Source organism: Gopherus flavomarginatus, chromosome 3 (assembly GCF_025201925.1).
Source record: "Gopherus flavomarginatus isolate rGopFla2 chromosome 3, rGopFla2.mat.asm, whole genome shotgun sequence".
In the NCBI taxonomy this organism is placed as follows: Eukaryota; Metazoa; Chordata; order Testudines; family Testudinidae; genus Gopherus; species Gopherus flavomarginatus.
In genome coordinates, this window is record NC_066619.1 from 81,665,006 (window position 1) to 81,680,273 (window position 15,268).

The 15,268-nt window shown below is 39.4% G+C and overlaps 1 protein-coding gene across 4 annotated transcripts in view; it reads right to left on the bottom strand.

Moving 5' to 3' along the window:
- Window positions 1–205: 205 nt before the first annotated feature.
- The window catches only part of FBN2 (fibrillin 2), a 265,113-nt gene continuing 250,050 nt past the window's right edge, over window positions 206–15,268 (bottom strand). For 3 of the 4 annotated variants that reach the window (XM_050945536.1, XM_050945537.1, XM_050945535.1), the window contains 4 exons: window positions 13,279–13,398; window positions 6,129–6,360; window positions 4,834–5,005; window positions 206–2,151 (listed from right to left, as the gene is read on the bottom strand). In XM_050945536.1, coding sequence (XP_050801493.1) covers window positions 1,777–2,151; window positions 4,834–5,005; window positions 6,129–6,360; window positions 13,279–13,398 — 899 coding nt within the window. In that variant the 3' untranslated portion in view covers window positions 206–1,776. Of the gene's footprint in view, window positions 2,152–4,833; window positions 5,006–6,128; window positions 6,361–13,278; window positions 13,399–15,268 lie in introns of those variants that run through there. The other variant, XM_050945538.1, reaches the window with a different exon arrangement.

Sequence of the window (15,268 nt, forward strand, 5' to 3'; positions counted from 1 at the left end):
ACTGGAGTTACTCCCAGTGTATAGCAGTATAAGGGAAACAGACTTAGGATCTTCTAGGTTTTTCTAATGTTGTGTGATAAATTTAATTCATCACTGTGCCAGGACAGAATATTTAGCATAGTTCCTCAGCGTGCCCTGAAGAACCTAGTTAGTATCCAGCCAGGGAAGAATGCACCTACACTGACTGCTGTTTCTGCCCTTCATTAGTGACACCATCCTACAATACAGTTAGGCAGATTTTCTCTTTAAAATACATGAACAATTCAAGACACCTACCCCCAAATAAGCTTTATTGCAAGAAAAGTGTTGTCATAGTGATACAGATCTACAAATAAAAAAAAAACCTCACAAACAGTTGATTTAGGAGGGTTCTCTTTCCCCAAAACTCAGAGTGTAACTTGTAACTAATCTTTGATCAGAACAGCTACATGACTGAAATAAACCTGGAGTCTGCATGTGCTTTGGCAATTCACATAATGAGGTTCTGTTCTATGACGAGTTACAGGCACCAGCTGTCAAAAAAAAAAAAAAGCACCACGGCGACATACATGTAACACAGAATGGTACAACATTAAAAAAAAAAAAGCTAAAGAAAACTAAATGTCATGTACAAACATCTTTCTTACAAAATAGGCTAGGATAAAATGAGGCATATGGTGTATAACTACAGTATTAATGAAAGTTCTAAAAAAATGATTTCAAATATATTTTCCTGGTCTGCACTGCATAATTAGTTTGCACATATGGCAGTCCTGAAACAGCTCAATCCTAGTAAATGCACCATTAATCCAAGCCAGCACCAGAGTGAAACATCAGGTGTTCCTTTCAAAGGAAAGACTTTTTTTTTTCTTCAGCTGCCTACAGTAATGCAAGTATGTAAAGCACCTTTTGTGAGAATGAGGTGTTGTGGTAGCACATGTGGTACCTTGAGGTTATCGGAAGGAAATACAGTACAGGTTGACCTGCAATGCTAATGGTATCACAAGCAGTCAAGGTATTTTGCTACAGTGATTGTGCCTCAGCTTCCATTATTTCATGTGGCTGATACAGAATATAGTCCCAGTGACTGGCAGTGAAATATGATCACCTTTACAGAGCCTAATATTGTAATTCTAGTCATTTAAAACTTTTTTTGAATACTCAATGTTTTTGAAGCATACTTTTCAGTGTCTTTTAGAGGATGGTATCAGAGCTGAAAGAGCACTGGTAATAGCATGGAAATATATTTTTAAAGTATTTGGACAACTGGCACACAAACAAAAGGAAGCTTTTTTCAAATCTACTGGATTTTTTTTTAAGAATACCTCTAAAATTTATAAATCTAAAGAAACAAATGTTTCCCTTTTGTTTACATAGTTTGTAATTTCTCCATATATTACTGCATTAAAATAAATAAACATCTATATTTTTTAATTAGCACCTATAGCAAAATACCCAAAGTGTTACAGACTGCTAACAGGAAAAAATTGTTCACATTTTTGTGCCATTTAGTGCCATGTGTTGACCTCTTGAACTTTAGTTTTAATATACTTTAAATTGAGGTTATATAAAGGATACAGTAACCATGGTTGCCCTTGTAATCAAACTTTTGACCATGGCAGAGTCAGTCATTCCTCCTGCAAGGGTCATTCTGCAGTCTTGGCAGGATGGAAAGATAGATTTTTTTTTTCTTTTAAGTCATTGACTCCTTAAAGCTTTTGAAAAATAGACATGCTCAGGTGGATAAATAGATGAACAGAAGTGATTCAAGAACTGGATTAAGTCTAGAAGGGGTGGCTAATAGAGTTCAATCCACAGTCTCATTCTGAGCACTTCTCCAAGCTCTCCTAGGAGGTAGTTGTCCTCATTACTATCTTCCAGTTTCTTTAGCTCCTTCTTCTTGTATAGAGGAATGCTAGTGATTTCCAGTGTGTAAGTGCCAGGCACTGACTTTTTCTTAGCTGTGTGCAGATAACTAAGTCCATCCCTCTGATGGATTTGAAAGATGCCGTAGTCATTGCCGTGGGAGATGACGTAGCGGACATGGTTCGTAAGGGGCTGTATAGCTGGCATGAGTTCTAGAATATGTTCTTTGTTACCAAGTCCAGAGAAGTTCAGCCTCATCTTCAAAGGAGAGTCAGTGTCTAAGCTTTCCAAGCTAATCAGCTCGATCTGAAGTGAAAGAGAAGGAAAGGATAGTTGGAGAGAGACACACATGCTCTATATTATTCCTAAAGCAATGCAAGTTAATGAGTTTGATTAGTAACAGTTTAATTCCTCTCTCAAAAACTGCAGCTGTGAAAGAAGCCATTTATAAATCCTTTCCAGCTGGGAGAACTACTCAGTTCCACATAATACACCCTGTAAATCTTTAAGGCTTCTTTAATTATTCTGTAAAAACTCAAGTCCACAAAGGGCTCAGATTTCAATCTTGCCTCAGAGTTTACATAATTTCATGCTTGCTCCAAAAAAAATCCTGGTTTAACTCTGCAGAAAGAAATGAGAAGTATCCCACTTTCCAACTTGTTCTAAATACGTGATCATACTTCCAGTATAGTGGTTCAGGGTTCCATAATCTTTCATATGGAAGTTCTTTGAAGAATGTTTTCTGTATAGAAGCTTCAGTGAGAGTCTACATCCCGGCATTATGAGAAACTATGTTCAGCAGCTGACAGTGATAAGTGCAGTCAAAAAAAAAAAATCTGGGAGGATTAATTTGCTAGTAGTGCAAAGGGGGAAATTTTTGCTTTGATGTAACACAAATGGAGTGACTACAGGCATGAATTTGTCCCAGTGTGTTTGATGTGAATACATATAAGGGGGGAAAAAATAAATTTATTTAATTGCTTTGTTGTAACAAAAGGCCAGTGATTGTAGGTGAAAATTGTTCTTCATGTAATGGAAGAGCTATAAAAGACTGCGACTTCTTTGGGAAGCCTTTTCCTTGCTTCTCTCTTTTTCGATAGATCTTTACTTCTCAGGAAATGACTGGGGTACCACTGTTCTCACTCTGCTGCACAGCAGAACTTCACTGGTTCAAGTCCTTTTGCATCTATAACTGGGAACAGGATGCCCTCAAAAAGGGTCAAATCCTATCACACTACATACCATTATGCACTGTAGATTAAATCTGTGGTTAAGTAAAGCAAATTGAGGGTGGCTGCAAGTGCTGCGACAAGTTGTTCACTGAACCTCAGGCATGCTGCTTGCCAACAGGACGCAGATGATCCCAACTTAGATTTTGTTAAAAAAAAAAAAAGACAAGAAAAGAAAAAACTTTGTTTGCTGTGAAAATTCCGAAGTGAAATTAGGGGATTTCACATAAGGCTAATAGTACCAAATAACAATATGGCTTACTGCCATGTGAGAGCTATAGTAACAAGACTAGGGTACAGTGAACTAAATGAGAAATTAATGCTGTATGAGGGAATTTTTTACTTTATTTGGAGGGTGCTTGTATGTTCCACTGCCATGAATGGAACATAAATAACTGGATAGCCTGGTAACAAGATGAACACACTAGATAAGAGTGAAGTAATGACCTAGGGGTACTATACTGTCACCAGGTAACTATTTGTACATCAGATGTATCAAGTGCAAGAAACCACTTTTCTCTTACAATTGTTAATGTGGCTAACCGATACGACCCCCTCCCTCAGATATAAATGAGGAAATTCATTCTCTTCTTTCTGCCACTATTTAATGGGACTCTTTAGCAATAACTTGTTTTATATTAGCGAAGAGGAGGGCCTTTTGTGGACGTCTGAGATATTTAGGTAAAATTCAGATGTTTTCATTCCACATTCTACTTTCTGGTACCTATGCCAAGTCCACACACAACCCCTTGTAAGGCAGGGATGGCAGCACTAACAAGCTCTTCAGAAACTGCCATAGAAGCTGATCCATTTGAACAATGCTGTCGAGTGCTGTGCAACAGCCTTCCTCTCCGGAAGTGGTGGAGGCCACTTCCATGGTATGATCAACCTTTTGTGGACCAGAGAGTGGAAATGCTAACTCCTTGTGTCAGGGTGGTGGTCTGGCTGAGGAGCGCCAGAGTTTGCTTATGTAAGAAACTTAGTCACTACTACCATATGTAAATCTAGCAGTAAAAACTTATCTTAATCATCCATAATGCTTTTCATCTTCAATCAGAGCCCTTGTAAAAACTATGAGAAGATTTATATCTCTTGGTTGCTGTTTTTTTTAAAAAACAAATCAATACTTTCTCATTACTGCAGCTTTCAGCAGTTGGATTACTGCCATAGAACAACATCCTGTAATGCAGATAACCACTGATTTGCTGCATGATGTTGTAAGGGTAGGGGGAAGCTCTTGAGTAGTACACACTGCAACGGGCAGCCTGTCTCCCAAACTGGCGCTATGTAACCTAACAGATTTGCTTTTGCCCTAAGGCTTCTTGCTACAGTAAAAATTGACAACAACAAGGGGACATGCCCCAAATACATCCTATGGTGGGAGTCGACCATTGATCCCCATCTCCATTTGTCAGAAATACACTAACATGTAAGGAAAATCTTGAGTGTGATCCAGAAGTATGGTTCTCTGGTATTGGCAATTACATCACAATATGATTAATTTACCCTTAAACACATATACAAATAGCTCAGGTTTAGAAGCTAATCATCTTGTAAAAACTCAATGGCCAGATAAGCCTGCACTGTTGTGACTACAGAATGCTGTACAGGATAGTCATCTGGAACTTCAAGATGACTATGGTGATAGAACTTCACTCCTCCTTGTGACAGCTGTGTAGTGTTTGACATACCATGAGTAGTTCTGATTCCAAGACTTTTAAGTATACCTATCAGCTAGTTCATTACGGTATTCACTCACCTCTGCTTGCTCCGTTTCATTCACACTTCTTTTCTTCCTGCTGTTTTTATTGGCGTAGCCATTGATTTTGCATTCATAACATGCTTCAGGGGACAAAGCATTTTCTTCATCTAAATCTCCACCCAGAGGGAGGTACTGGCCTTTGTTAAATCCCATTCCTGAGACACAATGGCTGTTGAATAGGGATGATCATATGAGTGACCCAGTTCTCAAAATGTTCATAGACAGATAACATTTTTCTTTTCACTTCAGTTTTATGTTCTTATTTAGATGGAGGTAAGCCCACATAACCCCTTACACTGTTACACAATATCTCCATTTCTGCCCAAGATGTCTGTGGAATAATATTTTAAAATTTCTGCTGTATAATGTAACATGCTCAACAAAGGATGGTTATCTGTTGCCAGGGACCATTATAGAGCTCCGTAATTTTCAAAACACAGAACACTAATACATTACAAAGAATATGTCCCCAACAGGACATTTGGCATCCAAAGTAAATGTTCTGACTACTATTTCAGGCCAATGGGCTATTATATTCAGTTTGAATTATTCATTCTCTCTCTTTTCTGCTTCGTCTTTGGGTTGATCAGTGCAATAGAAATTCCTTACTAATCATTGTAAAGATGTTACTTCGAAAGAATGGTACAGTTAGATGAGGTATATCCCCTGTACTATTTGGGAAAGTGCTCCAAATACACAATATACTGCCATCAAAAGAGGAATCAAAGCTATTACTTAATTTTGCTCATATGCTAGATGTAAAATGATGCTATTTTGCAGTGAACACACACAAACCCATACTTAGTTTCCTATGTACCAGAGATATATAAGGGCAATTCCTTGTTCTTACGCACAACCTAAGTACATGGGTAGTACACAAAAGAATTATGCAGATAGGCTTGGAATTCTTACCCTAACCCAGAGGCAAGGCACAAGCACTGGTGCAGTGTCTCCTCAGTGACTTCTGCAGCAACCGTGGCCTACTACATGACCCTGCAAGGCAGGTCAGGCCAGTGGATCTGCATGGCTCCAAATGCACTGGCCTTGCTCCATTTCCTGGCTTGCCTTTGCCTCCATTTTCTTCAGGCCTACTGTAGAGACTGCCATAGGGTTGTATGGACCGTAGCATGCAGAGGTGTTGGAGGCCCTGTTTGCTCCTGCACTAGTTCTGTTGCCAACTGAGTTTTCTGCAGCTCTTACTTTTTTATGGTGACCACTTATTATAATGTGTTATACAATCATCATAAGTGTTAGGGAGGAAGGGGGTTTGTGAGAGGGAGAAAGAGACTCACCCTTGTCCTACTCTGTAGTATCCAGGAGGGCAGCCACAGAGATAACCACCTTCTGTGTTGGAACAGCCATAATTGCAGGGGTTTTTAGTGGAGGAACACTCATTCACATCATGGCATGCACTAGAGAACTGGTCATAAGAAAATCCAGATGGACAGGCACACTTGTAACTTCCGAGTGTGTTGTAGCAGGAAGCGGTGCCACAAGCATTAGGGTTGGTACATTCATTTTCATCTAATAAGCAAAACAAAAGATTGTTTATCCAGATGAGAAGATACCGTCATGGCAGGTTGTAGTCATAAACAGCTTACGATTTCCAGGGAGAGAAAATATTTATTGTTAGAATTTCTAATGCCCCACACAGGGCCTGGGCATGTACCAAATGTAGTCCTTCCCAATTTACAACTCTGACTATAAATGCAAGCTGTAAGCCTCCTCTCTCCCCGTGACATTCAACTTTAGCCCAGGCTCAGCCTCCCTCATAGAAATTGCTACACCACGGATCCATCTAGTCCAGTATTCTGTCTCTGACAGTAGCTAGGTTTCAAATGCTTCGGAGGCCCTCAACTCTGTATTTTGGAAGTAAGAAACTCAAATTTCCACTGTTTCCCCTAGGGTACTATTAGGTGAGGATTAGTCTGTGGTGGAGAAGAGTATTAGTAAACCCTTATGTAAAAAGAGCGCACACTGGGGGATAATCAATTAAATTGTCCTCATCTGGATTTTATGGAAACTGGGTGGTTCTCTCTCAGAAAAGACTGCCAGCAGTGTCATTCTGATCTGCCACATGGATTGTTGCACAAGTCACCGAATGTTCATCAATTGGATACAGAAGTCAGTCTATCTAGGTATGTATCTAGCCCAATCATTGCATTATTGGAGTGCTTCCCAAAGATTATCCTTATAAAACCTTTGGGAGGTATAGAAATACTAACATCCCCATTTTACAGCTGGGGAACTGAGTCACAGAGCAAATAACTGACCCACTCAAACACACACTGCGAGTCACAACCAGAAATTTAATATTCCGTGCCTTAAAACACAAAGCCATCTTTGCTCTTTCCTCACTGAGAGTGTGATACATTGGTAGGGCAATATTCACTAAACATGACTCCAGAATCCTTGATCACAATTTACTTTGTATCTCACTGGAGAGAAATCCTGCATGAACAAGTTAAAAGTATGTATATAGATATACTATATCTCTGTTCATTAAAATATCCTAAACAGCACATGGTTTTAAAAATGCTTCATGAAATTACATTTGGCACAAGTTTATTGGGTATTTTATTGCCATGTTTAGCAGAGCTGGAATGTTGCCAACAAAAGCACATTTGGTAGATTTGTAACCAAGTTGTGGTGTTCTGATATAATTAGATCTGACATTTATATGTGGAATGTCTTTCCTAATTAGGAAACCAAATCAGATACACAGCAACAAAATGAACAAGGGTGAAAAAGCTGTTTTTGTAACAAAGTAAGAATTTCTCCATGTCTGTGCAGGTGTGGTATGCAAACAAATTACCATGTAATAGAAGTTAATCTTATCGTTTACATTGAGGTGCACCACATGAAGTGATTCCATAGAAAAATAATTTTTGAAATTGCAATGCGTACGAGTAATACTTAGAAGATTGTTTGTTTTAAACATCGTCATGAATTTAGCACTTTTTTCTGCCTTCACTTCCCTCTGATATATCCTGTTTGTAAATCTATATTAGGTCATTTTAAAGCATATGATGAGATGACTCTTTACCATAGTTGAAAATGCAATTTAAAAATTTAATGAGACTCAAACTATTGCCATAATAACTATAGACAATCATGATAGACTCAAAATGTCCACTGGAGAGACAAACATGCTCTACAAAAAGCAGCAGCAGAGCAATGGAAATGATTCAATTCTTGGTAAATCCCTCCCCCATCCCCACAAAATTTTTTTGACAAGGTCTCTTAAGCTCTAATCTTTTTGAACCTAACTGGTTTCACATATGAATGGAGTGTTCATGAATAGCTAGACTATAACTAAATCAAGTGAGGTTAAAGTGAGTGAACTTTTATTAGGTTTCCCCACATTATTAGGTTCTTCTGCTCCCTTTTAGGATGTTAAATAACTCCTCACCAGATACTGAAAGTTTCTCAGAGCTCTTTCAAATGGTATCTAGAGTACTCATTACCAGATCCTAGTGCATTCTCTTGAATTGAACATTGTTGCTGTCCCATTTCTTTACATGCTTCTTGCTGTTCTGATGTCTGGCTTTGCAAAATTGAAGCTTTTGATATTTTAAAAATCATTTTTGGTGTCATTTGTACACTATTTTTAAATTTCCCATTTCTTCCTATAATGCATATCCATTCTTGTAATGTATAAAAAAACAAAACAACAACAAAACAAAAAAAACCACTGTGAAATATTTATCAATCCTCCAGTTTCCTATTTGCACGCTATTGGATTCTTTTATCTACAATATACAGTAAAAGGTTTGTTTTATCCAGCATGCTGGGGAATGGGGGAGTGCTGGTAAGTGAAAAATGCCAGTTAACTAAGAGGGAGGGAGTTTGGGTGCAGGGGGGGTGCGGGGCTGGAGCGCAGGTGGTATTCTCTTCGATTCTTCCTGTCGAAGGTAGGGGCCCGGGCAGAGACAGATGCATCGTGGAGGTGAATGCCTGGCTGCGAAGATGGTGTCGCCAGGAGGGCTTTGGCTTCCTCGACCACGGGATGCTATTCGAGGAAGGACTGCTAGGCGGAGATGGCGTTCACCTTTCGAGGAGGGGAAAGGCCTTATTTGCGCACAGACTGGCTAACCTAGTAAGGAGGGCTTTAAACTAGGTTCGACGGGGACAGGTGAGCAAACCCCACAGGTAAGTGGAGAACAAGACCTGCGAGATGGGTCGGAAACAGGAGGGAGCGTGGGCTATAATAGCAGAGATAATGGAGGGTCAGGGCAAAGCTGGGAGGCAGGATCAAACCAGTATCTTAGATGCCTATATACAAATGCAAGAAGTATGGGTAATAAGCAGAAAGAACTGGAAGTGCTAATAAATAAATACAACTATGACATTGTTGGCATTACTGAAACTTGGTGGGATAATACACACGACTGGAATGTTGGTGTGGATGGGTATAGTTTGCTCAGGAAGGATAGACAGGGGAAAAAGGGAGGAGGTGTTGCCTTATATATTAAAAATGTACACACTTGGACTGAGGTGGAGATGGACATAGGAGACGGAAGTGTTGAGAGTCTCTGGGTCAGGCTAAAAGGGGTAAAAACCACGGGTGATGTCGTGCTGGGAATCTACTACAGGCCACCTAATCAGGTGGAAGAGGTGGATGAGGCTTTTTTCAAACAACTAACAAAATCATCCAAAGCCCAAGATTTGGTGGTGATGGGGGACTTCAACTATCCAGATATATGTTGGGAAAATAACACCGCGGGGCACAGACTATCCAATAAGTTCCTGGACTGCATTGCAGACAACTTTTTATTTCAGAAAGTTGAAAAAGCTACTAGGGGGGAAGCTGTTCTAGACTTGATTTTAACAAATAGGGAGGAACTCATTGAGAATTTGAAAGTAGAAGGAAGCTTGGGTGAAAGTGATCATGAAATCATAGAGTTTGCAATTCTAAGGAAGGGTAGAAGGGAGTATGGCAAAATAGAGACAATGGATTTCAGGAAGGCGGATTTTGGTAAGCTCAGGGAGCTGATAGGTAAGGTCCCATGGGAATCAAGAGTGAGGAGAAAAACAACTGAGGAGAGTTGACAGTTTTTCAAAGGGACGCTATTAAGGGCCCAAAAGCAAGCTATTCCGATGGTTAGGAAAGATAGAAAAGTGGCAAAAGACCACCATGGCTTAACCACGAGATCTTGCGTGACCTACAAAATAAAAAGGCGTCATATAAAAAATGGAAACTAGGTCAGATTACAAAGGACGAATATAGGCAAATAACACAGGAATGCAGAGGCAAGATTAGAAAGGCAAAGGCACAAAATGAGCTCAAACTAGCTATGGGAATAAAGGGAAACAAGAAGACTTTCTATCAATACATTAGAAGCAAGAGGAAGACCAAGGACAGGGTAGGCCCACTGCTCAGTGAGGAGGGAGAAACAGTAACGGGAGACTTGGAAATGGCAGAGGTGCTTAATGACTTCTTTGTTTCGGTCTTCACTGAGAAGTCTGAAGGAATGTCTAATATATTGAATGCTTACGGGAAGAGGGTAGGTTTAGAAGATAAAATAAAAAAAGAGCAAGTAAAAAATCACTTAGAAAAGTTAGATGCCTGCAAGTCACCAGGGCCTGATGAAATGCATCCTAGAATACTCAAGGAGTTAATAGAGAAGGTATCTGAGCCTCTAGCTATTATCTTTGGAAAGTCATGGGAGACGGGGGAGATTCCAGAAGACTGGAAAAGGGCAAATATAGTGCCCATCTATAAAAAGGGAAATAAAAACAACCCAGGAAACTACAGACCAGTTAGTTTAACATCTGTGCCAGGGAAGATAATGGAGCAAGTAATTAAAGAAATCATCTGCAAACACTTGGAAGGTGGTAAGGTGATAGGGAATAGCCAGCATGGATTTGTAAAGAACAAATCGTGTCAAACTAATCTGATAGCATTCTTTGATAGGATAACGAGCCTTGTGGACAAGGGAGAAGCGGTGGATGTGATATACCTAGACTTTAGTAAGGCATTTGATACAGTCTCGCATGATATTCTTATAGATAAACTAGGAAAGTACAATTTAGATGGGACTACTATAAGGTGGGTACATAACTGGCTGGATAACCGTACTCAGAGAGTAGTTATTAATGGCTCCCAATCCTGCTGGAAAGGTATAACAAGTGGGGTTCCGCAGGGGTCTGTTTTGGGACCGGCTCTGTTCAATATCTTCATCAACGATTTAGATGTTGGCATAGAAAGTATGCTTATTAAGTTTGCGGACGATACCAAACTGGGAGGGATTGCAACTGCTTTGGAGGACAGGGTCAAAATTCAAAATGATCTGGACAAATTGGAGAAATGGTCTGAGGTAAACAGGATGAAGTTCAATAAAGATAAATGCAAAGTGCTCCACTTAGGAAGGAACAATCAGTTTCACACATACAGGATGGGAAGAGACTGTCTAGGAAGGAGTATGGCAGAAAGAGATCTAGGGGTCATAGTGGACCACAAGCTTAATATGAGTCAACAGTGTGAAACTGTTGCAAAAAAAGCAAACGTGATTCTGGGATGCATTAACAGGTGTGTTGTAAACAAGACACGAGAAGTCATTCTTCCGCTCTACTCTGCACTTGTTAGGCCTCAACTGGAGTATTGTGTCCAGTTCTGGGCACCGCATTTCAAGAAAGATGTGGAGAAATTGGAGAAGGTCCAGAGAAGAGCAACAAGAATGATTAAAGGTCTTGAGAACATGACCTATGAAGGAAGGCTGAAGGAATTGGGTTTGTTTAGTTTGGAAGAGAGAAGACTGAGAGGGGACATGATAGCAGTTTTCAGGTATCTAAAAAGGTGTCATCAGGAGGAGGGAGAAAACTTGTTCACCTTAGCCTCCAATGATAGAACAAGGAGCAATGGGCTTAAACTGCAGCAAGAGAGAGTTAGGTTGGACATTAGGAAAAAGTTCCTAACTGTCAGGGTAGTTAAACACTGGAATAGATTGCCTAGGGAAGTTGTGGAATCTCCATCTCTGGAGATATTTAAGAGTAGGTTAGATAAATGTCTCTTAGGGATGGTCTAGGCAGTATTTGGTCCTGCCATGAGGGCAGGGGACTGGACTCGATGACCTCTCGAGGTCCCTTCCAGTCCTAGAGTCTATGAGTCTATGCATCTTTGGTTCTTTAAAAAGTGAATTGTGCAACTATTGGCCTGACTGTCCTGGATGCTAATATCCTCTGTTTCTTATGAGAACAGATAGAGAATGGGCCGTGGAATATGCACTGCTCTGCCAATATACTTGAACTTTGAACCAAAATACTTCAGATGCTAGAATAACTGCCTCTTTAGTAATTCACAATCAGTTCTTAACTTCTCTACTAGACTGAAGACACCAACTCATTCCCTATACCATAGATTAGTGGTTTTCAAACTGTGGTCTGCGGTACCCCTGGGGGTCTGCAGACTACATCTAAGAAGGGATCCATACCTTCATTCGAAATATTTTAGGGATCCGCAAATAAAAAAGGGTTAAACTACTGCCATAGATTACCAAACAAACTGATGTCAAATGGTAAACCTTATGGAAATATCATACAGAATTGCTTACTAGTTTTCTGTAGGTCTTTTTGCAACTATCTGTTACAATTTGTTTTAATCCCTGTTACAGGATGGTTTTTAAAAAAGCACAGAGAGGTGACATTTGTACTCATTTATGTAGATTGCTATAGAATTTACATTAAGACACATTGCTTTCATCCATCCATTCCAGACAGGATTTTTACATCAGGAAAAATCTCTTACTCATTATAAACCTTGGGATAGATATGAATCTGTGATTTAGAAGTAAAGTTATATTTTTATGATACGTAATTTCATCCCTCCCCACTTTTAAAAAAGTTTTTCTCCAAAAAATATTATTGAGTGGGCACTGCTGACCTTACATTTGATCATCTTTCCTTCCCTTCTTGCCATTAAAAGAAATATGGATCACATCATCTATTTGTCTTTGTATTTGAAAAACGTGTTTTTTTAATTGTATTCTTGCTAATTCTGTTTTACAGATTCCTGAGTGTGTGTGTGGGAAATCCTTATAGTTAATCTTTGTCTTTATTTAATTTCATTTGCTTCTGTTGCTGCTGTATATATCAATGGAAAGGTTTGTACATTTGTGGTTATCTGTGTCTATTAAGTCAATATCTGTAAAGCACTAAAGTGCTAACTATATCCCAGTAAGGGCTTTACAGGCCTTCCGTGGAAATTATCTTGAATTTCTGTGTCTTTTCCTCCCATTGCAAGGCAGTAACAGTCAGCTGACATGATTTTATGTAACTATACCCCTTTCAACTTCAGAAGTCAGAAAAGGCCTACACAAGTTTAATAAAGTGAAGTAGGTACCACTGACCCTAAAAGATGTTCATAGGGTTTCTGAAAATCTGAGCATTTTATCATTGTTATGTAACTTCTGGACTACTGCATCAAAAAGAAATTATTCTTACCAACACACTGATTCCACTGATAATGTTGAATGTACCCTTGTGGGCACCCACATCTGTAGCCACCCAGAATGTTCTGGCAGCCATGTTGGCACCTATGGTTTCCATCGCATTCATTCACATCTGCCAAAAAGAAAAAAAAGAAACCAACAAAATGTGGAAGAAATGGTTGCACAAATCGCCGACAAGTAAGCAAACCAACCCCACCACCACCCACAACTTATTTCAATAACTATAATTAAAGGACCATACTTTATTCATAGAAGATTCTTCACCGAGGGTGGTTGTTGCAGCCATAATTTGGCTCCTTACACACACTAGTAAATTCAGATTGTGGAAGTAGAGAAAAACTGACAGGGATTTGAAGGGGATTTCATATTCAAACAGGTCCCTTATGTGAGTAAGAGTCAGGCTAGCTGTAACCCTAATAAGGTAAGATGTGTAGACGCGAGGATTGTGTGAGAAGTTGTTGTGACCTTGTGTTAGATAAGTATGGAATGTAGACTGTAGTCTAAATAGAGGTGAGAAAAATAAGATATCAGGATGACCTACATATAAACAAAATGCAGCTGTTGCCCATTATTGTATGTAACAAAGGTATAAACAAAATGCAGCTGTTGCCCATTATTGTATGTAACAAAGGTATAAATGCTTGCTGTAATTGTTTACCTGGAGAGACACCTGTTTAGCTCTCTCCCGCCACGCAATTGCTAGAGATAATAAAGTATCTGACTTGCTGCACCCAACCTGAGAGTGAGAACTCTGTTTTTCTCCGACAAGATGAAGTTTATGGAACTATTTGCTTTAGTAAGAGTAGCAAGACTGGGCCCATACACAATAACTGCATATGGTATGTTTGGTAAATATTGGATACATGCATAGGAGCTGATCCTGCAACGGGCTGAGTGTTTCCTGGCAGGACTGGATTCTATAGGACACAATCCGGATGTTCTCTTCAAGATTTTTTACTTCAGTAACTATATTTCTTAAGATAACTATTACATCCATTGTGTGATTATCAAGTTATGTAATCGCTGTATAGACTATCCAGCGGCTTGAAAAACATTGAATGTGTATAGGACAAACTGCAGGGTTGGAGTCCAGGAGCTCCATAAAATTTTGAGAAGTGCTTATATAATTTAGGAGTCTGTCCCATTTTTCAAAAGTGAGTCAGGCATATAGGCTCTTAAGTCACTTGAGTGGTTTTTGGAAATTTTATCCTTATGACCATTGTGTGCATCTGGGGTGCAAATCCACTTTTTTTTTATTGCAAACAACATACTGAAGCAGCTTTCATTAAGAGCTTCTTGCCTATGTTCCAGTGTGCTGTCTGAATTGAAAACAAAGCCTTTAAACATAGTAAGACATCTGGGATGTTTTGCTTCAACAGAGGTGAACTTACGAGTGGCAGTTGTGAGTGAAGTGTGCAGGAATTTGCAGGACTGCTATGCAGACTTCCACAAATGCAAAATGCTTAAAATTATAGCACAATAATTGTAGATCTAGAATCATTAAATAATGTTATCAGACTTTCCCCCAGAATTGGGACAAGACCTTTCTAGACTGCCAGTCACACAAGGGATTCTTAGTTTTTCATTATGGTTTTTGGAACACCAGTGTCCATGCGTCTGACAAAGTGGGTATTCGCCCATGAAAGCTTATGCTTCAATATGTCTGTTAGTCTATAAGGTGCCACAGGACTCTTTGTCACTTTCTACAGATCCAGACTAACACAGCTACCCCTCTGATCAGTGTCCATTTAGATTTCTAAGTTTAAAGTAGAAATCTTCGGGCATACATCTAGTTTCCAATAACTAGGTTTGCAAGGACTTTTGTTGTTGCTAGTCTGAAAGGCACTTAGAAATACAAACATGTAAGATAAACACAGAGGTGGTCTAATTTGTCTACCTATACCCAGTAAGGAAAGCCAAATTACAAGGTTCTGAGGCTATGTGCGAAGAAAGGTGGAGGGGACGGCCATAAGGGAAAAGAG